The following is a 24,114-nucleotide window of genomic DNA, read 5'->3' on the forward strand; positions in this document are numbered from 1 at the left end:
TGATGTATGTAATAAATGAATGGCTTACTTCCCCACGAAGTTCTCTAGCACGGAGCTTTTCCCGGCGCTCTGCCCGCCCACCACCGCGATCTGCGGCAGGTCGAGCTCCGCGTTCTGGCCGATGGCGGAGAACGCGTCCTGCATTCGGTTGACCAGCGGAATAAGGTCCTCCATCCCCCGGTTCCCCATCGCGACGGACCGGCACCTGCTCGAGCTCTCCCCGGAGAAACAGCGATCCCGCTTTCAGGACGTCTTATTTCGGCATTGATTAATTCCGGAGCTCTTCTTCTTTTCTCTCTCTCTCTCTTTCTGTCTCTTTGAGCGTCTGTCTCTGTCCGCAGTCCTCCTGAGATGATGAGCTGCTTTTCTCAGAGCGCGCGCACGGGCACGCGCTACAGCTCCGCGTTCTCTCTCTCTAGGCGGCGCGCTTGTCAAATTTAAAGCTATTTCAAGTCATTTCAGTAGAATGAACGATTATCTATCTATCTATCTATCTATCTATCTATCTATCTATCTATCTATCTATCTATCTATCTATCTATCTATCTATCTATCTATCTATCCACTAAATATAAATGTAAACCCATCCTCCATCCATCCATTCATCACCCATCCATCCATCACCCATCTATCCACCCATCATCCATCCATCCACCCATCATCCATCGCCCATCCATCCATCCATCCATCACCCATCTATCCACCCATCAGCCATCACCCATCACCCATCTATCCACCCATCAGCCATCACCCATCATCCACCCATCACCCACCCATCCATCATCCATCACCCATCCATCCATCCATCCATCCATCCATCCATCCATCCATCCATCACCCATCTATCCATCACCCACCCATCCATCCATCCATCCATCCACCCATCATCCATCCATCACCCATCCATCATCCACCCATCATCCACCCATCCATCCATCATCCATCACCCATCCATCCACCCATCACCCACCCATCCATCCATCATCCATCACCCATCCATCCATCATCCATCACCCATCCATCCACCCATCACCCACCCATCCATCCATCATCCATCACCCATCCATCCACCCATCATCCACCCATCACCCATCCATCCATCCATCACCCATCATCCAACCATCACCAACCCATCCATCCATCCATCCATCCATCCATCACCCATCATCCACCCATCCATCCATCCATCCATCCATCATCCATCACCCATCCATCCATCACCCATCTATCCACCCATCACCCATCATCCATCCATCCACCCATCCACCCATCATCCATCCATCACCCATCATCCACCCATCACCCACCCATCCATCCATCATCCATCACCCATCCATCCATCCATCCATCACCCATCTATCCATCATCCATCACCCACCCATCCATCCATCATCCATCCATCCACCCATCACCCATCCATCACCCATCCATCACCCATCCATCCACCCATCATCCACCCATCACCCACCCATCCATCCATCATCCATCCACCCATCATCCATCCATCCATCCATCACCCACCCATCCATCCATCATCCATCCATCCACCCATCATCCATCACCCATCCATCCACCCATCGTCCACCCATCACCCACCCATCCATCCATCCATCCATCACCCATCCATCCATCCATCCATCATCCATCCATCCATCCATCCATCACCCACCCATCCATCCATCCATCCATCATCCATCCACCCATCACCCATCCATCATCCATCACCCATCCATCCACCCATCACCCACCCATCCATCATCCATCCATCCACCCATCATCCATCCACCCATCATCCATCACCCATCCATTCATCACCCATCTATCCATCACCCATCCATCCATCACCCATCCATCATCCATCCATCACCCATCATCCATCCATCCATCCATCCATCCATCACCCATCCATCCATCCATCATCCATCCATCCACCCATCATCCATCCATCACCCATCCATCCATCCATCCATCCATCCATCATCCATCCATCCATCCATCCATCCATCCATCAATCACCCATCCATCCATCCATCCATCCACCCATCATCCATCCATCCATCCACCCATCATCCATCACCCATCCACCCATCATCCATCACCCATCATCCATCACCCATCCATCCATCCATAACCCATCCATCCATCCATCCACCCATCATCCATCACCCATCCATCCATCCATAACCCATCCATCCATCCACCCATCATCCATCACCCATCCATCCACCCATCATCCATCCATCCATCCACCCATCATCCATCCATCCATCCACCCATCACCCATCCATCCATCATCCATCACCCATCATCCATCACCCATCCATCCATCAGCCACCCATCCGTATAAAATATAAATGGACAAGGATATATTGATAACCCAGAACACAAAAATAAACGAAAGAATGAAATAAAAACAAAAAAGGACAGCATTATTGTGGTGTGACGGGCAGCAGGGCGAGGGACCGCGAGAGCTGGCCGGTGATTAGTGTTGACAAGTGCCAGCTGCATACACCGGTCTCGTCTCCAGGCCATGTGACGGAGCATAAAAGGAGAAGCAAGGGCTGCGGAAGACGAGAGAGGACCAGGCCTGGACTTTATGTTGAGTTTTGTTTATGGTTTATTATGTTTATGTGGGCAGTCGTCCGTGAGGGTCTGCCCGCGGTTTTACTTTCGTTTTGTTTATTTATTTTGAATAAAGTTGTTGAACGTTCGCCGGTTCCCGCCTCCTTCCTTCCCATCTACGAACTGTATTATAATTATAGAAATAATTATAGAAAACATGTATTTCCTGGAGAGAAAAAAAACACCTTGCTTTGTGAAACAGGCAAAAACATCAAAAGCAGAATGTCACTCATTATAACACATCTAACATGCAAATGTGTCCTTTAAACATTCTTGATTAAAAAAAATCACAATCTAGACAAGAAAATAGACAAACGTCTTTGATAAACGCCATGTTTCTGTCCGTCTGCGCAGGCGCATGAGTGAGTGCGACGCGCCGTGTGTCCTCCGGTCCTGCGGGGGGCGCTGTGAGACGCGCGGCCGCCACTGCCGCGCTGAGACCGGTGAGAGTGTGTTAGCAGGACGGCGCTAATGTGACAGAGGAAGTTTCAACAGGCTGTCGTTCTTTTCTCCTCTATTTAACTCACAATCCCGGGAGCAAAGTTGGTGAGTACTAGCTTTTATTCTGCAGATAAACGGACGCCAAGGTTCAAAATAGCAATATTGTGAGCGAGGCTTGTAGGCGGGCGCGGATGTTGTCGTGTTTATGACAGCTAGCGCGTTAGCACGTAGCGCACAGATAAAGATTATGGCTCTGTCCTAAACCCTATCATATCTAGACAGCGTTTTAAGGCATAATTGCATTTGCTTAATTCATATAAATGCTGCTGTGTGCGCCTGGGATGTTCTAAATGCTGTTGTCTATGTAGGGAGCGAGTGTTTGAGCCGCTGTTGTGTGTTGTTTTGTCTGGATTGATTGTTCGCTTTTCAACCCCCCAGACCCCAAATATGACCCTCCTCGTGTGAGGGACCCCGTCCTAACATTAACACATGCCTTTTATAAACACGCATTATACGCTGAAAAATATGGAAGTTATAAGTCTAAAAGTAGATCCTGTTAATTTACACTTGTGTATATATATATTCTACTTGCTATAGTAATGTTATTTAATTGTTCTAATTTATTATTTATTTACACTGATTATCTTTATTATGATTCTATTGAATTGTATACATCTAAAAATAGATTCTATTAATTTATATAGTTTATGTATGTGTGTATTTATTGTATTTATAAACACACATTATACGCTGGGATTCTAAAAATAGATTCTGTTCATTTGCATTTATATATATATAATTTTTTTTCTACTCTTTATAGTAATGTGCTCTTAAATGTATTATTTAATTTATTTTAATGTATTATTTATTTACATATATATATATATATATATATATATATATATATATATATATATATATATATATATATATATATATATAATTATGAAAATGTTATTGTAATGGTAATTTTCTTATTTTTTAAAATATTTTTAGCAGTAATAATAATCATATAATTATTATTAGTCATATTAATAGGCCTAAATAAACACAATATTATATACACACACTTAATTTGTGTAAAAAAATTAAAAAATATTAATAATTGCAATTGCAATTTTTACCAGAATAATCGCAATTATATATTTTCTCCAAATCGTGCAGCCCTAGTTGTTATTTAGTGTTTTTGCGCACTAACTCTATTCTGGCCTCTTCATAAATGATTGTAGAGCCGCTGTAGTGAGATGGGCTTTGTAACGACGTCTTTAGTGCCTTTATGGGTCTTGAGAGAGGAAATGACATTGGTGTCAATGAAGGCCTTTCTGAGCCATCTGATTTCAACACTGATATCTTCATCTGTGTGTGAAGATGAGCGGAGGTCTGACGGCTGGCCAACCACAGGAGGAATTAATCACAGAAGTTACATTTCTGGCTGAACTAACCCTTTAATCGTGCAGCCCTACTCCTGCATATACTATCTAATGCTTCAGTGTGTTTAAATGGAGTAACTCCTCTGTGTTTCTCCAGACTGAAGCGGTGAATCTGAGCTACCCGTGTGGACGGCCATTTTATTTTGATTACTTTATTAGATGTCTTTTGTAGACCTGAACAGTTATGTTAGAGCTTCCTAAGATTAAAGCACAGTATTTTATTTGTATATTTATTGTATATATTTGCCCATTTGTTTGTACTTTGTTTCTTTGTTCTTGTTCTTATCGTATGCATATAAAACACAAAAAAATAGATGTTTTATATTTGTTTTGTTCAAACATTGCTGTTTATTTTGCTATAGATATTTTACATTTTCAAAGCAATGTTAATTATGTTATTAATTTTTCAGTTTAATATAAAAAATTATAAGAAAAATAACCGATAAGAATAGCATTAAAGTACCGGATTGATAAGCAGTATCGGTAAGAGTAGTAATACCGTTAAAACCTTCAAGGGCCGGTTCCGTGTGTTTTTTTCTAGGCTTGGTTGTGTTTATGGGCCGCAGTATAACACGTCTTAATACTTCTTCTTTTTTAGCACTGTATTTTTCTTCTATCCTCCCTTTATTCCACACCACTGTCTGTGCTTTGAACGGCTCGTCTGCTTCATGCTTCTATGAAGCCCCTCCCTCAGAAAAACACAATGATCTTAGATTGGTCAGATGACCAAATGTAGTTTCCTGTATTTTTATTGGCTGAAGTGCCAAGCACAGGTTAAGGCCACACCCCTTCCCATTACAGGCAGAAGTCACATCTGCGGAGACTAGCGAGGGTTTATGATGTCACCAACCCAGGAAGAAGCTCGTTGTAGTCCAAAGCGGCCATTTTTGTAGGCAATAAACTGCCGTAACTTTAAAAGACAATATCTCCGTTTGCAGTGAACTTTCAGCGCTGTAACTTTGCAGAGACTGTTTATGCTCAAGCAGCGACATTACACACTAACTAAAGTTAAACAAGTCAAATCACATGCAACCACCCCTTTAATGAAACCCATCCCTAGTTGCAGCTCTAATGGAAAATAAAAATTGAGTAATTTATTTGTTTCTCCAGACTGAAGTGGTGAATCTGAGTGACCCGTGTGGACGGCCAGACGTCAGGAGGATGTTTAACCCTCACCAACACCAGCAGCAGCAGCAGTTTCAGCAGCATCTGCGTCAGCTCCAGCAGCTCTTCCAGCAGCAGACGCCTCCGCCTCCTCCACCTCCGCCTCCACCACCACAGCCACAGCCTGCCCATCACATCACACACCACCATCAGGGGGCACGGTGCGCGCTACATGATCACTCTCTTCACTAGGGCTGGGCAAAAAAATCTATTTTTCGATGAATCGTTTTTTTTTAAATCTGGTCGATTCAGAATCGATTCTCAAAGGCCACGAATCTATTTTTTCCCCTATTTATTTCCACTAACATTGAACATAAGATTAACGTAAATCTAACCACTAGATGTCACCCCGTGATTTTACAAAGGAGCAAGAGGCGCACATCATTTATCCACTCAGTGCAGCTTCCGGTGCGTTGTCGCCTTTTATAATGCTGAGGTGAAACGCTGTAGTAATACTAAAAATCTGCGGAAACATTGGATGTGACAACACACACACAGCGGAGCACACAACCGCTAAAAATAGATCACATACACGCAAATGCTTGCCTTGCATTAGGATCAAACTTGAGCAGTCACTTAAGCACACCGCCCATCACATCACACACCACCATCAGGCGGCACGGTGCGAGCTACATTATCACTCTCTTCACACACTGCAAAAAATGCTCTTCTTACTGAGTCATTTTGTCTGGTTTCTAGTCTAAATATCTAACAATTCTTAAAGGGATAGTTCACCCAAAAATGAGCCTGTGATGTTTATCTGCTGACCTCCAGCGCATCCAACATGTAGATGTTTCTTCAGTAAAACACAAATGACGATTTTTAACTCGACCGTTGCTGTGTGTCGGTCGTATAATCGTGTTAATGGGTAACCATTCTATAAGAGCAAAAAAAAAACATACTTGGACAACATGCACATGCAAACATGCAACATTTTGATTCTTTTAAGAGAGTCGTTTATTTTCAGTTCGTTCACCAAAATGATTCGTTCATTGATTCGTTTAGTAACATTTTTTTTATAAATATGACATTACCGGTAGTTATGACCGCAGGTGACGAAAAAGAGTGTTTTATGTGTAATGTCTTAGGTCAACGAACGTATTTGCTTACAAAAAAACTGATTTGGCTTTATTAAAATGTGCATAATCTACTCATTAAATAAAATAATTCTAAATAAGGGATGTTTTCTTGCATGATTAACAATTAATTGTTTGGTCAGACATTTAGACATTCATATATCTGGGATTATGGTAAACATGGGGTTATAAACATGAGGTTTGTCTATAACTGTGCTTTGCATCCGCTTTCTGCTGATTGCTGAACGAGACTGACACACGTGCTAAATGACCGAGGTAGCCTACCAGTTCTCTCTCTCTCTCTCTCTCTATCTCTCTCTCTCTCTCTCTCTCTCTCTCTCTCTCTCTCTCTCTCTCTCTCTCTCTCTCTCTCTCTCTCTCTCTCGTGTTCAGACTCAATGCGTTCAGTAGCTCAGAATACTATTTACTGACGTGACACACGAGATCTTTTTAACCATATAGGCTACTGTCACATTTTTTATTTGTTTTACAGTTTTTAGAGAAGTGCATGACATGACTCAAACGTAATGAAGAAAACGGTTCAAACATAAAATACAATACAAACACACTTTACTCTGTAGTAATCATTTAACCATCAAACTGCATTATTACACTGTTTTCATTACAGTGGTAAAGTGTACATTTCTTTCTTTGCTGCCAAATATGTCACCTACACGAGCCAAGCTGTTCGCTATCAGTATCCTTCAACAACTGGTTCATTTCGTTTACAAACGAGTCAGACTCAAAGCCTCTCGGTCAGTAAAGGGTGTATTCGTTCACTGAATTCAACAAATCACATGCTCCGTCACATCTCATACTCGAACGCTATTGGTTCTTTGACAGAATGAAACAGTCGACAGAGCTGCGCATTCGCTCGCTGCTAATAGCGCCACGCTGCGGTGGAGGGAGGAATTTCAGTGAACGAGAAACATGAGTCAATAGACTAGGTGAACGACAACGATTCGTTCACCTAAAAGATTCGTTCACCTAAAAGATTCGTTCACCTAAAAGATTTGTTCACCTAAAAGATTTGTTCACCTAAAAGATTCGTTCACCTAAAAGATTTGTTCACCTAAAAGATTTGTTCACCTAAAAGATTTGTTCACCTAAAAGATTCGTTCACCTAAAAGATTCGTTCACCTAAAAGATGCGTTCAAAAAGAACGATTCATTCACGAACGTAACACAACTAACAGAGCCATACCTGTCAAGTATCCCGTTTTGGCCGGGAAAGTCCCGTATTTTACCCTTCTTTCCCGCCGTCCTCCTGTATTCGTATTTTCCCGTAAATCTCCCGTATTTTAACCTGTGCTATTAAAAAATAATTAATTATTATTATGGGTTTAGGTGAGGATTTAACCCCACAAACAAACAAACGCACTTCATTTTTATATTTTTTCCAGAAAACAAGACAAAATATCTTATCATTTTATTTATCTAGTAAATGCATCTTGATTTAAGAATATTTCGATATTTGGACAGGAAACAAGAAAAAAATACTAAATAAGAAGAGCATTTTTGCAGTGCACATATTATATATAGGGCTGGGCGGGTTTGTACAATTTATCAATTTATTTTTTAGAGACGATACGGAATGAGGCAATACCGTTTATATCGATATACAGCAGATCAATACGAACGCATCTGGATAAAAACGCCGGCAAAGATCGTTTATTCCAGCGTGCGGCAGACAGGGTTGCCAAGTTTTTACAACAAAACCCGCCAACTAATAGCCCAAAACAATAGCTTCTTCATTTTGTGTGTTATTTTGGGACGGTTGCTGCTAAAATTGGCATTCCTGGGTCTATATATCACATAATTGAGGTCACTTCAACCCGCGGACATGGAAAACAACCGGCGGGATAAAACGCAGACTTGGCAACACAGTGCAGTTGACATTTGACAACTAACGTTATGCGTCGCTCCGCTGCTCTGATTGGTTGTAGGTCTGTCCAACAAACGTCTTTCCTGGTTGGGTTGAAACACGCCCCATAATCACAGCCCAATGGAGCATCAGACTCATATTCTGACTAGAGCTGAGGATGACAGGCTAATGTATAGCAATTCAACCAAAAAATACAGAGATATGATTTTTTTGGCCGTATCGCCCAGCTCTAATTACATATAACATTGTAATAATAACTAAGTTCTATGCATGAGTTCACGTGTTGTGTTGTCATTAAACAGGCCAATGGGAGTCCCAGCTCAAGCTCCTCCATCTGCCCGAATGGTCAACCTCTGCTCCGCCACTCAGACCCTCATCGCACCCAACCCCATGCTGCAGGGCGCGCTGCTCATGCAACAGATGCAGGGTAAACCGAGGCTCATGCTTTATCATGTCATCCGAATATAGCAAGCTCTATATTAAGATACATGTAGTCACTTAAACACGTAGAGGCCAGCGTTCCTCCTGAACCGCATGCATTCACAGACATGGGCGTACAGGGGAAAGTTTGAGGATGGAACTGTTGATGAGAAATGTGTGCAAATTACTTACGCTTTCAAGCACATATGGAGGCCATAAATGTGACTCTGGACCACAAAACCAGTCATTTTTGGAAATTTACTGACTAAATAAGCTTCCCATTGATGTGTGGTTTGGTAGGATTGGACAGTATTTGGAATATCTGGAATCTGAGGGTGCAAAAACATCTAAATATTGAGAAAATCTCCTTTAAAGTTGTCCAAATGAAGTCCTCAGCAATGGATATTACTACTAATAATACATTTATGATATATTTACGGTAGGACATTTACTAAATATCTTCATGGAACATGATCTTAATATCCTAATGATTTTTGGCATAACAGAAAAATTGATAATTTTGACCCATGCAATGTATTGCTGGCTATCGCCACAGATATAGCCGTGAGATTATAACTGGTGTTGAGCTCCAGGGTCACATATGATTAATCTTGACAAAACAAGTTTCTCTTTTCTAATAATATTCTCTTCATAACTTATTATTCATTATAAAGGTTGTTTTATCGCCTAAAATCAAATGGAAAAATAAATAAAGATCATTAAAACTGCATTATTTTCATGTCAAGCAAAATATGACACTAACAACCAAAATACATTTCTGTAAAGCATTCGGACATTTTAAATTAGAATTTACTTCCAACTCCATTCATTTTCTCCATAGGGAAATTGGTTTTGATTGATAACTTCTAAATCCACGGTATTTGCGTTAGCCCGCATTATTTAATTAACAGCAGAATTCCTGGTGGGAAAACTACATTACCCATGATGCTGTGCAGATAATCCCACCAATCAGAGAGTTCAAATTTACATTTACATTTAATCATTTAGCAGACGCTTTTATCCAAAGCGACTTACAAAAAAGGGAAGAGTAATAGAAGCAACGAAACAGACAAGGCCAACAACCTGTAAGAGCTGTAAGAAGTCTCAATTAATTAGCACAGTACACAAGTTTTAATTATTTTTTTTTTATAGCCATCTACAATAGCCACCTACAACAAAAACTCACGTACGCAAAATACAGTACACCGGATTATGATAGTTATGTAACATACCCGCCTGAAGGCACAAATCCGGATGAGAGACGTAGATATGATCCGGGAGTGTGCGCTTTTGGTCGTTGCTGTGGTGATCAGTAAGTGCTATTCTGTATTGGTCAAGTGCAAATGGAAAAGATGTGTCTTAAGATGTTTTTTAAAAATGGCTACAGACTCGGCAGCACGAATTGAGATCGGCAGGCCATTCCACCAGGTGGGAACGGTCCAGGAAAATGTCCGTGAGAGCGATTTCATGCCTCTTTGGGATGGAACCACGAGGCGCCGCTCATTCGCAGAACGCAAGCTTCTGGAGGGTGTGTAAGTCTGAACAAGTGAATTTAGGTATATTGGTGCAGAGCCAGTGATTGTTTTGTAGGCGAGAACTAGCGCCTTGAATTTGATGCGAGCAGCCATTGGCAACCAGTGCAGTTTGATGAAGAGAGGCGTAACATGCGCTCTCTTCGGCTCATTAAAGACCACTCTCGCCGCTGCATTCTGGATCAGCTGCAAGGGTTTGATAGTGCATGCTGGAAGCCCAGCCAGAAGAGCATTACAATAGTCCAGTCTGGAGAGAACAAGAGCTTGAACCAGGAGTTGTGCAGCCTGTTCTGATAGGAAGGGTCTAATCTTTCTAATGTTGGATAAAGCAAATCTGCAGGACCGGGCTGTTGCAGTAATGTGGTCAGTGAAGTTTAACTGGTCATCAATCACAACTCCAAGGTTCCTGGCTGTCCTTGATGGAGTTATGGTCGATGAACCAAGCTGAATGGAGAAATTTTGATGAAGTGCTGGGTTGGTTGAGAAAACAAGTAATTCTGTCTTTGCAAGATTGAGTTTAAATAAGCAAAACATGCCAAATGTTTATAATGATTTTAAAATATATTGTTTCTTTTATTATATTCAATATTTGTAAATGAGTAGTTTTAGATTTCTCCATAGTTTTTAACGGGATTCTGCTGTTTGCAATGCTTCATGGGATTGTAGTTCTTTCCCTCACTAAAGCCGTCTTGTACTTCTGTCTTTTCCAAAACGTTGTGCTTCAAATCAAGTTCGTAGCTTTGTGATTCTCCTTATAGCTGGACAGTTTGGTTCTGTTGTTTGGTCAGTTGGTCTTATATTGCTTTAACAAAGACTTTTTGTTTGCATCCCTATGGGGAAAATGAATGAACACAAATCTTCTGGATCCAGTGCCTCTGTAAAAGGGGACGGGGCTAATTTACTATTATTCTCTGTTAGGGTGATCAGACGTCCTGGAAAATTCGGGACAGTCCCGAAATCTACACTGTTGTCCCGAATCCCGAATCTGGCCCAAAGTGTCCCCACGAAAATTATACTTAAGCAAAATCTTGAGTAGTTATTGTCTGATAAACATTAAAAACTGTCTGCGGAGGTTGAGTCGTCCTGCAGCTCATTGGCTGCAGCATCGTTTCTCTAAATTAAAAAAATATGGTAAGCGCGGAGTTCGATATGCAAGCTAATATTCGTTCATTCTGTTGGCATGGCTAGTGTACCGGGACAACAACACGCTACTAAAAAGTTAAAACGCCTCTGCAGGTCTTGTAATTAATCTATGCACAAAGACAATACAACCTTTTTGTCCCCTTTTTGTTTTAAGCCTTGATGAAGAAGCGCGCAAGCAGCCGCGAGGAGGACAGTCATGCCTAAAGGAGTGATTGATTGTTCGCGGCACTGTGTACAAAAAAATACACAATTAATTTATTTTTGTTTAAGCTTATTAGCATTAGACTATACAAAAAGGTCAGAGTTACTTACATCAGTCATTGTATGTTTTGTTTTTTCAAAATTCGCCTTATTCACCTGGCGGCCATTTTGAAAACTCTAACGCCGTTGAGGGGTACACAGACCCGGAAGCTGGACTCCGATACAGTACTAATCAGTAGCAGCATTCTGTGTCACTCACTTTCTGCCTGCTGTGTGTAACAAAATCATGTAATGCATCACTGATAATATGCATATGTATATAGTTTTCATTTGTTAATGTTTTTTAATTTTCCTCCTAATGTAATTTCTAATGTTCTGCCCTTTTCTGGTACGTTTTTCCATGCTTACAATATACAAGCAGGCCATTTGTATTCCTCCATACCAATAAATGTACATAGTTACCTTTACAAACCTAGACCAGTGTGCCTATCAATGTTTCTGAATGACTTATTTCTTTCTGATGTTCTGACCAGTTGTAAAGTTATGAAAGACATCATCCATGTGTAGTAAAATTGTACTTTATTCTTTAGATAAATGGACATTTTATTTTACATGTATGAAGATCCAGTAGCTTATACATACACATATCTCCCACACGTAAATTAACTGTATCAACTATAATACTGATCTGCCCACATTGACACTATATGATAGATTAAAATAAGCTGATAACATCACCGTTTTCTCCAGAATGACTGCAGCCAAATCCAATTTTGTTGCAGCATTGTCCAGTTTAACACCGTGAAGCTGCTTTGGATCAATCGGTATTGTAAAAGCGCTAAATAAAGCTGACTTGACATGTCCCAGTCTTGCTATTGCTTGAGTCTTTCGAACTTCGTCTGTAGTAAAATGCAGAAATTATGACCAGGATCCCTTCTGATATTTTTTTAATCCACTCTCCATGTAATCCCTTATCCTCCGGAAAGCGGTGAAAGGTTTGTCCTCTGTAGGATTTTTTCCTGAGTGACGAAGTGCAGTGACACAGAATGCTGCTACTGATTAGTACTGTATCGGAGTCCAGCTTCCGGGTCTGTGTACCCCTCAACGGCGTTAGAGTTTTCAAAATGGCCGCCAGGTGAATAAGGCGAATGACATTTGAGTTCATGATTTTCATTTTTTTGTGGCAGACTAAAGACTAATGACAGACTTTTGATCTTTGAATAAAAATATGTTTGGTTCAGGTTCGAAATTCATTATCTTTTATTATAGGCTATGCTGTCTAATATCCTAGAAGCCCCCCATCCCATCACCACAGATCCAAATTTCAACCAATCTAATCTGGTCACCCTATTCTCTGTATTGATTCTTATTACTCCAATACAGTAAAGATTGATTGGGACAGTTTTTCCCAGTCATCTCAATGGCAAAAAGCGTCCCAGTCAACCTGAATTAACCTCTAATATTGGTCATATGCTTGACATGTTCGATGAGTTTCACTAATTTGGTCCTGTAATTAGGCCTGTGCAATATATCGAAATATTAAAAATATACATATCACAATGTCGCGCAATATCTGAATGATTTTAAAAGGCTACTTCGACATTGTGAATATACACACAGTTATGTCAAAATGGCCGTCGATGAGTATTCATGTAAACACAGTTGGTTATGCTTTAAGTGAACGATATTAGTTGGGGAAAGAAGCCGAGTGTGTGTCAATAGGATCCGTGCATTAGCTCTTAAAGTGACAGGCAGCTAATACAGTAAACCCGCCACTGTCTGTACACAGTGTATATTTAATTAATGTGAAGACGACTGTTTTTAGTTCTTATTTTTAATCACAAAGATAAATTAAAATAACAAAAGTAATTGTCCACCTCTGGTTCATGAGTTGTTGTTTTTTACCAGGATGCTTTTGATGTTCAGTTTTAGGTTGATATAACTATATATTACCATGTCAAGCAAAGATTATTTTTGGTATTTTAAATATTGGCATTATATTTTTAGTTTGTTTACATTGATTTTAAAATTATATTATCAGATTTGTGACATTAATTTTTGCCAAAACACTGCTTGTCACTTTCAGAAGTTGTAGCGATGCTTTCTTTTCCCAGAAAGAATGTGAAACACATAAATGGTGTCATCCTCAGTTTTTAAATATTTCTTTAATATAATTTAAATAGATTTTATTAGGGCTGTCAAAGTTAACTTGTGGTTCTGGTGCGCTTACAGGTCTGCATGTTAGCTTTCACATTACCCATTTTTTCATACGAACTGTGCGCTGTTCTGAATTAAACTGCCTGTTATACTACCTTTATTTATATTCTTAAAATGAGAGAAATTAGTGCTTATTCTGAATTTTTAGGCTTAGTCTTAAGAGACATGAACAAGTTCTTTGAAAAATAGCTATGACCTTTGATACATATCTAGTCTTCGTGCTCTGAGTATGGTTTCACTAATAATGAACATACGTTTGCATAAAGCATGCATATTTTTCCATACCCATATTGATTAGAGTATTACAAACTCGAAAAAACATTAATTTAAGGTACATTTAGAACTGATAAAAGTGTGATTAAATTGCGATTAATCGCGAGTTAACTCATGGCGATATGCGATTAATCGCGAGTTAACTCATGGCGATATGCGATTAATCGCGAGTTAACTCATGGTGATATGCGATTAATCGCGAGTTAACTCGTGGCATAATGCGATTAATCGCGAGTTAACTCGTGGCGATATGCGATTAATCGCGAGTTAACTCATGGCGATATGCGATTAATCGCGAGTTAACTCATGGCATGATGCAATTAATCGTGAGTTAACTCATGGCATGATGCAATTAATCGCGAGTTAACTCATGGCATGATGCGATTAATCGCGAGTTAACTCATGGCATGATGCGATTAATCGCGAGTTAACTCATGGCATGATGCGATTAATCGCGAGTTTAACTTGTGGCATGATGCGATTAATCCCGAGTTAACTCGTGGCATAATGCGATTAATCGCGAGTTAACTCGTGGCATAATGCGATTAATCGCGAGTTAACTCATGGCGATATGCGATTAATCGCGAGCTAACTCGTGGCATAATGCGATTAATCGCGAGCTAACTCGTGGCATAATGCGATTAATCGCGAGTTAACTCGTGGCATAATGCGATTAATCGCGAGTTAACTCGTGGCATAATGCGATTAATCGCGAGTTAACGCGTGGCATAATGCGATTAATCGCGAGTTAACGCGTGGCATAATGCGATTAATCGCGAGTTAACACGTGGCATAATGCGATTAATCGCGAGTTGACTCGTGGCATAATGCGATTAATCGCGAGTTGACTCGTGGCATAATGCGATTAATCGCGAGTTAACTCGTGGCATAATGCGATTAATCGCGAGTTAACTCATGGCGATATGCGATTAATAGTACATTAGATTACACACTAATAGTATCGTATCATATCGCATTTTTCTTCAATATTGCACAGGTTGTTGTGTTGATTGTTTTCTCTCATGTCTGAAGCAGGAAGCATGCGTGGCTTTGCTATGGGAGGGCAGCAGTTTCCTCAGTTCTTCACTCCTGGATCCAGAGCGTCTCTTCTGGGGCCCGTTCCAATGGGAGTGGCCATCAAAACCCCACACATGGGATTCCAGCGGCATTTCAATCCACACGCGCGTTACTTCAGCAATGTGAGTGGGTCAGAGCCGCAAAATTAAAGGGTTAGTTCACCCAAAAATGAAATGTCTGTCATTAACTCCTCTCCCTAATGTCGTTCCACACCCCTAAGACCTCCGTTCATCTTCACACACAATTTAAGATATTTTATATTTAGTCTGAGAGTGTATGCAAGTGTATGCACACTATACTGTCCATGTCCAGAAAGGGAATAAAAACATCATCAAAGTAGTCCATATGAGACATCAGTGGGTTAATTAGAGTCTCTTGAAGCATCCAAAATACATTTGGGTCCAAAAATAACAAAAACTACGACTTTATTCAGCATTGTCTTCTCTTCCGCGTTTGTGTTCAATCCTCAAATAAAGATTCAAACGGTTATGAATCAGCGAATCGATTCATGATTTAGATCGCCAATGTCTCGTGATTTCAGCAGTTTGACACGCACATCTGAATCATGAATCGATTGATCGATTGAAAACAAACCCGGAAGAGAAGCCAATGCTGAATAAAGTCGTAGTTTTTGTTATTTTTGGACCCAAATGTATTTTGGATGCTTCAAGAGACTCTAATTAACCCACTGATGTCTCATATGGACTACTGTGATGATGTTTTTATTCCCTTTCTGGACATGGACAGTATAGTGTGCATACACTTGCATACGCTCTCGGACTAAATATAAAATATCTTAAACTGTGTGTGAAGATGAACGGAGGTCTTACGGGTGTGGAGCGACATTAGGGGGAGTCAATAATGACATTTCATTTTTGAGTGAACTAAACTTTTTAACTCGTGCTCAAATTATAATCACAGTTTTTACATTGCATCAGAATTATTGTGCTTTCACATCAGCGCATATCAAGAGAACATGAAATAGCATTGTTGATTAGGCACCAAGCGGCAAATGTTTATAGGCACCTGTTCTAATGACGGTAGCCATTTACTTCTATAGTATGTATGGGGGAAAAAATTCAATGAGAATCTGCTGTTTGGATTGTGTGACTGAACTGACATGCATAAATATTTGTTAAATCTGACTCTATCTGAACGTATGCAGGAGTTTCAGGCACGTCAGCCAGACAGGAAGAGGGAAATCGAGCATAAACCAGCGGGAAGCGGCGACAGCCAATCAGAAGCCAGCAGCAGCAGCAGAGGTATATGGAGGTCAAATATATTGTTAGCAGCTTTTGCTGTCAAAACATTCATGCATGAACAGAATATATACAGAAACCATGTAGAGTATGCGCTACCAATTCGGTGCTGAAATATAAGAAATGTGGCGCTTTATTTGTGGCCGGGACTAGGGATGGCTCGATACTAGGGATGTCCCGATCAGGTTTTTTTGCCCTCGAGTCCGAGTCATTTGATTTTGAGTATCTGCCGATACTGAGTCCCGATCCGATACTTCTATAATACATTAAAAAAGAATAAAGAGGAGCGAAAAAACGAACCAGGATGTTCCTTATTTTTTATTTTATTCACCTTATTTTAACATTCAACAACTCTAGCAAACAGAGCACTTCTGTGAGGTAGATTGAACAATCAAGTAATAAATAACATAAATTCTTCACTTTTGGATTTTAGTGCAACAGTAAATATAAAAAGTCCGGGACCGGAGTTGCAGATGCAGAACAATTAATTATGTTGATGTGAAATAATCAGTTATGGAAATTAAATAATCTGCTCCCAAAAATTCCAAAAAAAGTCTGTTAGTGCCTCAGTGACTTCACTCAGAGAAGCCGTCGATCTCAGCTGTCAATCATGACGTCACACAGCCGTTTTTATAGCATCAAATAACTAACTAAAACTAAACTTATTTAAAAAACGAACACTTGAAATTAAATCATCGTGACGATAACTGCCTACAATGACACAAACTAACTTTGGGGAAAAAATATTTGAAGTGTAATTTGACTGAAGTGTAATTAACAATGCTTTTCAGGTTTTTATAGGTCTAACATTAGTTTTTAGGTAGAGAAATTGAATAAAGTAGGCTAATCAAATGTAAAATGCATATTTAACTGTTTAAATTAAAATACTAATCCTTACAAAAGCTATTTAATCAAGAGCAGGGAGTGATTCCTTATCTTTTGTTTGGCATTAAACAGACAGCAGTAAAGGCTACTGCCCCTTTAAGACCTAATGGAAGGCTCTGCGTCGTCTTTCTCGACTGTATAAAGTCCTCTTAAGGCATATTCAGACTGTCTGCTTGGATACTCATCAAGATGGACATGCTGACATACTTCTTGTGTTAGTTGGTCCGTTTAAGCGGAAGACTTAAACGAGAACTCAATATTTGCGCGCTGTGAGACGAGTGCGCGCTTTCGGATGATGCACAGAGACAGATCAGCGCGCGCGTTCTCATTCGCGTCTTCTGGTGAATATACCCGGGGGATGACTGTGAAAATGACTGCTCATATTCAAACATACGGCAGCACTCGCATGAATTGAACAAAGTTTACACAGATAGACCGTTTTGCCCACGTTTTTCTTTTATTAGCGCTGTTGTAATGCATCACTGAGGAGCCAGCACGTGTATCCATCTACAGAAACATAGCCGCCTACATAAAGCATTATTTTCAAGTTACAACCCATATTATTGCATCATCTGATGTGAGATGAAACGTGGTGCAAGTGCTCACTTTGTCTCTCACCCCAGAATATACATATATCCGAGTCCTGATCGGGATGTAACGTCCGATTCCGATCGAGTCTGAAATCATGTGATCGGATCGGGACATCCCTACTCAATACCACGATTTTGGCTTCGGTACGGTACCACAATCTAATACAGAAGTACTGATATTAAATCGATACCACACGGTCTGATATTAGTCCGGGTATATTGCACGCGAATGAGTACAATTATGCAAGTTTTGAGTTTATAAAGTGGGAAATTACACAAATGTTTATTAGTAAATTAATCAGCAAAGCTTATCACATCAAATTAGTCGTTTGAAAACTTTCTTTGTTAGAAATAATTGCAGCAAAAATCTCTCAAAATTAGCAAATTACTTCTGGTTTCAAAAGACATCGCACTACACTAAAGCAATCTGCATAATCTGATTCAACATTTCACGCTCGTCTCGGGATGGAGAACGGAAATCATTTGAACGCCAGAGATTTTATAGCATTTCGTAATAACTGTTATATAGGATAGGAGCTTGAATACCAACGACACACACACACGCCTGTAACTTAGAGCTCGCACATTACACATTAAGTTTCCTTAAACAGTCAAATAGGCAAGGCAAGGCAAGTTTATTTGTAGAGCACATTTCATACCCAATGGCAATTCAAATTGCTTTACATAGAAATTAATTAAAACAGTGGTAACAAATGCATGAGAAAAAGAATACCATATGGACGAATAAAAATTTAAAACAAGCATAGTTAAAACAGTTGTAAAGATAATAATAGTAATTAAAAATAATAATAATAATTAAAAAAATAAGATAAAATAAAATAAAATGGTCAGATCCACAATAATGGTCTGAAATAAAAACAAACATTCTTCAGTTTACAGCCTACATACACGTACCATCTTAATTAGAACACCTCTCATTCATTTCTTTCTCAAACACGTTCATAACATCCATTTTAATCACTATTCCCTGATTTTTACTCAGAAACCTTCTTGTTAAACCCTTACTCACTCATCATACCCTCCACAGATTTACACATACTCAAACCTTATTGTCAAACTTACTATTTCCATCAAACCCAGTTTTCACTCATCATATTTCATCAGTGTCATATTCATCATCAGTGTCATATTCATCAACATCATATTCACTCATCAAATACACAGAATTATGTAAAAATGTCCGTCTTTAGTGAGTATTCACATAAACACAGTCTGTTGTGTCTAACGCGAATGTAAATAGTGCAATAGTAGAGATCTAAATGTCATTGGTTGAAACGAAAGCTGGAGATTTTGTGATATTCGATCTTATGTTAGGCTGTGTGTGTGCGTTGATCAGTGTTAAAGATAATAAATGTCTAAATGAGATGGTTTGAATGATTCACTGACCTGTCGATCTCTTCAGAAGTCTTAAAGTCAGGATAGTGACAGATGCTTGGCTAGGTTTGATGGTTCTTCATCAGTTTTATAAGCAAAGTCATTACAAATTCCACTTCTCCTCTCTTTATTAATTCGTTTTGGGCGTCTTGAGTGAGATTCAACTGCTTTGTCCATTTTGTTCGTCTATGTTGTTGTCACATTTGCCGGTTGTTTCGGGTCAGTTTGGGTAGCGCGCTGCCATCTAGCGGTGAACTTCGGAAAAGCAGCATATACCGAAATGTGCAAAATCGTGATATTGTACCGTTTTAAATAAAATATATACCGGTATTTTTCCAGTACCGGTATACCGCACATCCCAAGCGGAAACACTAAAATTATGATCCAATTTATTCAACTAAATATACAAATAAAATAAAATAATTAGGTCTTATTTAATTCTATAAACTTTAATACGGATCTGCCAACTGTCGCTATATGATAAATTAAAATAAGCTGATAACATCACAGTTTTCTCCAGTACGACTGTACAGCCAAATCTAATTTTGTTGTAATATTATCCTGTTTGACACTGAAGCTGCTTTGAAACAATCGGCATTGTAAAAGCGCGATATAAATAAAGCTGGTTGATTGATTGATTTGTGATGTTTGAATAAGGGCCGCACGATTATGACAAAAATCATAATTGTCGATTATTCCCCTGAAATTGTAATTGCGATTTATAAATTACGATTATCACAATTTACATTGAATGAACACACACACACACTTTCTCTCTCTCTCACACTCTCGCTCTCTCTCTCACACACACACACACACACACACACACACACACACACACACACTCTTGTTTTTAGATTGTAAACCCCCAATTTCCACATAATTTATTGCATAGCCTACATTACATTAGCTGTATTTGTCTATAGCCTTCAATATCAACATTGTTTTTAGGACATCACTGGACAGGATGTGAAATAAAATTATCATAAAAAAAAATTTTTTATCCAAATAGAAAAACTTAGAAAATACCGGGATATATACCATGTACCGCCTTTCAACCAAAAAATAGCGAGATATGATTTTTTTGGCCATATTGCCCAGCCCTAATCACATATAACGTAGGGCTGCACGATTACGACACACATCAGTATTGTCGATTATTCCCCTGAAATTGTAATTACGATTATCACAATTTACACTGAATGAAGTTTTGAATAGCTTTATAACATATTTTGAAGCGACTGCATGCCATATTGATATATCCAAAAAAAAAGGTGGAAACTTTCCATTAGTTTGGTTTCTTTAAATTAAAAAAGGTAAAATATGCAATGGTATATTGTGTTAAAATAAAAATTGAACAATGGGGAAAAAAACTTAAGATAACATGTAGGAAGAAAAAAACACCATAAGCACAAAGTGGACTCTTTTTTGTGTGTGTGTGTGTGTGTGTGTGTGTGTAATTGCGATTACATTTTAATGAACGTTTACATAATTAGCCCCTTTCACACTGCGATTCCGGCAAATACACGGATAATGCGACCCGGCATTTGTTCCCGGGCCGCTAGATTTGGTCCATTCACACTGCCAGCGAAATACCGTAATATGTGCGCTTTCACACACAACCCGTAACGGTCCCGGGTCGAGTTGACACGTGACATCCTGATGTGACGTATAACGGCGAGCGATCTCAGCTTCAGCGCGGATAGTAAGGAGCTCCGTGGTCTCGACTTGTTCCCAGTTTGCGCTCATTTCTGCTTGTTTAATTTTAGTTTCGAACACTCTGCGTTTAAAACACCGACGAGCTCTTCTGGCACTGCAGGGTTGTGTTATTGAAAAAACAAGCTCTAGGAGTCGCACGATAACTACGTACACGTTGCGGCATTAGTTTCGGCTTTTGTTCACACAGCGCTCGTCCCGGGTCGAATCCCGCAATTTTACTAGGTCCCCGACCCGGGTCGAATTCGGTAATCAATCCCGGGACGTGGTTGCTTTCACACAGAAGGCGACCCGGGAATATTGCGGGTCCGACGTGCAGTGTGAAAGGGGCTATTGAGACATCCGTAATTGTAATCATGATTACAAATTTGATTAATTGTGAAGCCTTAGTGTGAATGTTAAAACCATAACCATAACCATTAAACATTTATATCCAAATTAGACTGTACCGAGATATACATTGTAAATCAGTATTCAGTCCCCCCCCCAAAAAAATTGCGAATGTTGCATTTGTGTATGCCAGAAGTCATGTGATCCGTCTGATCTGTGCTTTGATTGGACCAGCAGATGAAGCTGCAGTCGTGGCCGATCCGGGATGTCAGGGGTCTTCACAGCAGCCGGATGAACCAGCGGCCAAAAAACACAAAACCGACGAGCCTGTGACTATAGATCTGTGAGTTTTTATTATAAAAAAAGTCATGAAATCACAACTTTCCAAATACATCTGACTCTTATCAAGAACGAACACCTCAGTGAGAACTCTTAAAGGGATAGTTCACCCAAAAAATGAGCCGGTGATGTTTATCTGCCGACCCCCGGTGTGTATTTGTTTCTTTAGTAGAACACAAATGAAGATTTTTAACTCCAACCGTTGCTCGTATAATGCATGTCAATGGGGTGTATTTCTATGAGAGTAAAAAACACACAGACATACGAATCCATATTAAACCCTGAGGCTCGTGGAGACACACTGATGTCTTAAGACGCGAAACGATCGCTTTCTGTGAGAAACACGACAGTATTTGTGTTATTTTATACCTCATATCAGATGAATCTCATCTAGTATTCCCAGCATCATTACTTCCGCCGAGTAAGGTCAAAGTAACCTGGCGCGATCGTAGATATATTTACATAGATCCTCATCAGTGCATGAGGGGATCAGTCGAATGAGGCATCTATGTAAATATTTTGTGTCTTCAAGGGGTGGTTCCGTGTTTTTTTTCTAGGCTTGGTTGTGTTTATGGGCCGCAGTATAACATGTCTTAATACTTCTTTCTTTTTTTTTTTAAGACTGTGTATTTTTCTTCTATTCTCCCTTTATTCCACACCGCTGTCTGTGCTTTGAACGGCTCGTCTGCTTCCTGCTTCTATGAAGCCCATCCCTCCGAAAAACGCAATGGTTTTAGATTGGTTAGATCAGCCTTTCTCAAAGTGGGTGCCGCGGCACACTGGGGTGCCCCCTGACTGTGTCAGGGGTGCCGCCAAAAAATTACGTAGGCTAAAAAAAATATATATATATCAGAAATGTAATATATGAAATATATTTGAATTTATATAAATACATTCTTATTCTTTGTATCCCTTTCGCACGTACGATCACCCATTTACATGTGATTAGAACGGTCAGTGCATCACGTTCATTCAAATGTAAATTCAAATGTGCTTCCGCATTGGCTTGCACTGAGCTAGAGACAGGCGCGCTCAGAGCTGTCATATATCACAACTTTTCAGTGTTTTCAGCCACATAATGTTTATTTTGGGTTTCATACATATACGTACTAAAAAAACCAATACATTTAGAGTTTGTAAAATACACAATGATGAAAAATGAAGAGGCAATAATAATCCTTTCCATTATAATTAGTTTTATTCATATCAGATACACATTGTGTCAGTAACTTTAAAGTTTACTCTATTCTTCTCCCAGTTCACCTGCCACTTACTTTTATGTATTTTGGGAGAAGTGGATGAATTCACGTCTTGTAAATCCAACAGATCCGATTTTCTGAACTGCGCCTGCGGCGGTGATGGCGGCGCCCATCGTGCATACAGCTCAACTAACGTGATCATTAAGGTGTTTAAACAACAAAACACTTCCACTTGTATATATTTGACAATCGGAATATCAGATATTTCAGGCCATATCTAACAAATTTGTGAATATTTTGAATAAAAAAGGGAAAATGACATAAAAGCAGATCATCATTCATTCAGCTCTGTTGTTGCTGCGGTGTGTCACGGGACAAGCAATGACGCGTCACCATGGAAACCATAAAGTGACACATTAATAACGGTCGCTTTGAAAAACTCACGCTGGGGGGTCAGCCAGAATGTTTTACATTTGCGTGTGAAAGAGTTAAACATATGAGCGGATTAATAAAATTGTAAATTAATTTTAGATAAATATATATATAAAATTAACCATAAAAATCCGTCTGACATCAGTAACTGTCATGACGTCCTCACCGGGGTCGCGTGACTGTGCAGTTGGCTACATTGTTTTATAATTTAACCGCGAAAATACATTTGATTTCACAAAGAGCAAGAAACAAGCAACAGCAGCATGGATCATTTTTTAAAAAGAAAAGCCCCACAAGAACCGAACAGTTTTTACTTTGAAATGGAGTATTATGCTCTGTTCATTACTGTCCGGTCTAAATAAACAGGACATTTGCATTTAAATTTGGGTTATGCAGTGTTTTTAAAATATATTTTAAACTGGGGTGCCTTGAAATTTTATGCACTTTTTAAAGGTGCCCTGACTGAAAAAAGTTTGAGAAAGGCTGGGT

At 39.7% G+C, this 24,114-nt stretch overlaps 2 protein-coding genes across 15 annotated transcripts in view; one reads left to right on the top strand and one right to left on the bottom strand.

Annotated features, from left to right (window-relative positions):
* The window catches only part of dnm1a (dynamin 1a), a 144,674-nt gene extending 144,262 nt beyond the window's left edge, over window positions 1–412 (bottom strand). For 9 of the 12 annotated variants that reach the window (XR_010904457.1, XR_010904460.1, XR_010904461.1 and 6 more), the window contains exon 1: window positions 29–410. Coding sequence is in view for 6 of the 12 variants with exons in the window: in XM_067439756.1 (XP_067295857.1) it covers window positions 29–189 (161 nt within the window). In the remaining 6 variants the exon portion in view is untranslated. Of the gene's footprint in view, window positions 1–28 lie in introns of all 12 variants that reach the window. The other 3 variants (XR_010904458.1, XM_067439750.1, XM_067439751.1) reach the window with 2 other exon arrangements.
* Window positions 413–3,010: 2,598 nt separating this feature from the next.
* ciz1a (cdkn1a interacting zinc finger protein 1a) overlaps window positions 3,011–24,114 on the top strand; it is a 45,912-nt gene continuing 24,808 nt past the window's right edge. The window contains exons 1-6 of one of the 3 annotated variants that reach the window (XM_067439757.1): window positions 3,011–3,168; window positions 5,604–5,818; window positions 8,920–9,044; window positions 15,436–15,602; window positions 16,646–16,742; window positions 21,890–21,998. In XM_067439757.1, the coding sequence (XP_067295858.1) occupies window positions 5,655–5,818; window positions 8,920–9,044; window positions 15,436–15,602; window positions 16,646–16,742; window positions 21,890–21,998 (662 nt within the window). In that variant the 5' untranslated portion in view covers window positions 3,011–3,168; window positions 5,604–5,654. The remainder of the gene's footprint in view (window positions 3,169–5,603; window positions 5,819–8,919; window positions 9,045–15,435; window positions 15,603–16,645; window positions 16,743–21,889; window positions 21,999–24,114) is intronic. The other 2 variants (XM_067439759.1, XM_067439758.1) reach the window with 2 other exon arrangements.

The sequence above is a fragment of the Pseudorasbora parva genome, chromosome 3, assembly GCF_024679245.1.
Source record: "Pseudorasbora parva isolate DD20220531a chromosome 3, ASM2467924v1, whole genome shotgun sequence".
In the NCBI taxonomy this organism is placed as follows: domain Eukaryota; kingdom Metazoa; phylum Chordata; class Actinopteri; order Cypriniformes; family Gobionidae; genus Pseudorasbora; species Pseudorasbora parva.